Consider the following 346-nt stretch of genomic DNA (forward strand, 5'->3'; position numbering starts at 1 on the left):
ATTAGAAACAATAACAGATCCCCAATCACCTCCTTGAACATAAAACTTTTCAAAGCCAAGTCTTTGCATGAGGTTTTTGAATATGATTCCAATCTGAAAAATATTTATTATGTCATTAAATATGTCAACCTTTGCATATATATATAAACATAAATCATAAAATATTACCTGAGAAGTGGTCAATCCTTGTCGAACAGCTCCTTCTGAGAATCCATATCCAGGAAGAGATGGTGCAATGACCTCAAATACGAAGTTCTTATTAGGCCAAGGTTTTGTTAGCATGGGTATAATTTTCTGGAATTCAACAACAGATCCAGGCCATCCATGTAATAACAGCAAAGGCAAG

At 34.4% G+C, this 346-nt stretch overlaps 1 protein-coding gene across 1 annotated transcript; it reads right to left on the reverse strand.

Annotated features, from left to right (window-relative positions):
- Window positions 1-9: 9 nt before the first annotated feature.
- LOC108578327 (juvenile hormone epoxide hydrolase 1-like) lies at window positions 10-339 on the reverse strand (the record flags this gene model as incomplete). The annotated part of the gene is made up of 2 exons (XM_017941634.1): window positions 10-93; window positions 169-339. Coding segments are annotated over 2 exons (255 nt in total), but the record flags the coding sequence as incomplete, so codon positions are not given.
- Window positions 340-346: the final 7 nt, after the last annotated feature.

The sequence above is a fragment of the Habropoda laboriosa genome, unplaced genomic scaffold (assembly GCF_001263275.1).
Source record: "Habropoda laboriosa isolate 0110345459 unplaced genomic scaffold, ASM126327v1 C5857293, whole genome shotgun sequence".
Classification (NCBI taxonomy): Eukaryota; Metazoa; Arthropoda; class Insecta; order Hymenoptera; family Apidae; genus Habropoda; species Habropoda laboriosa.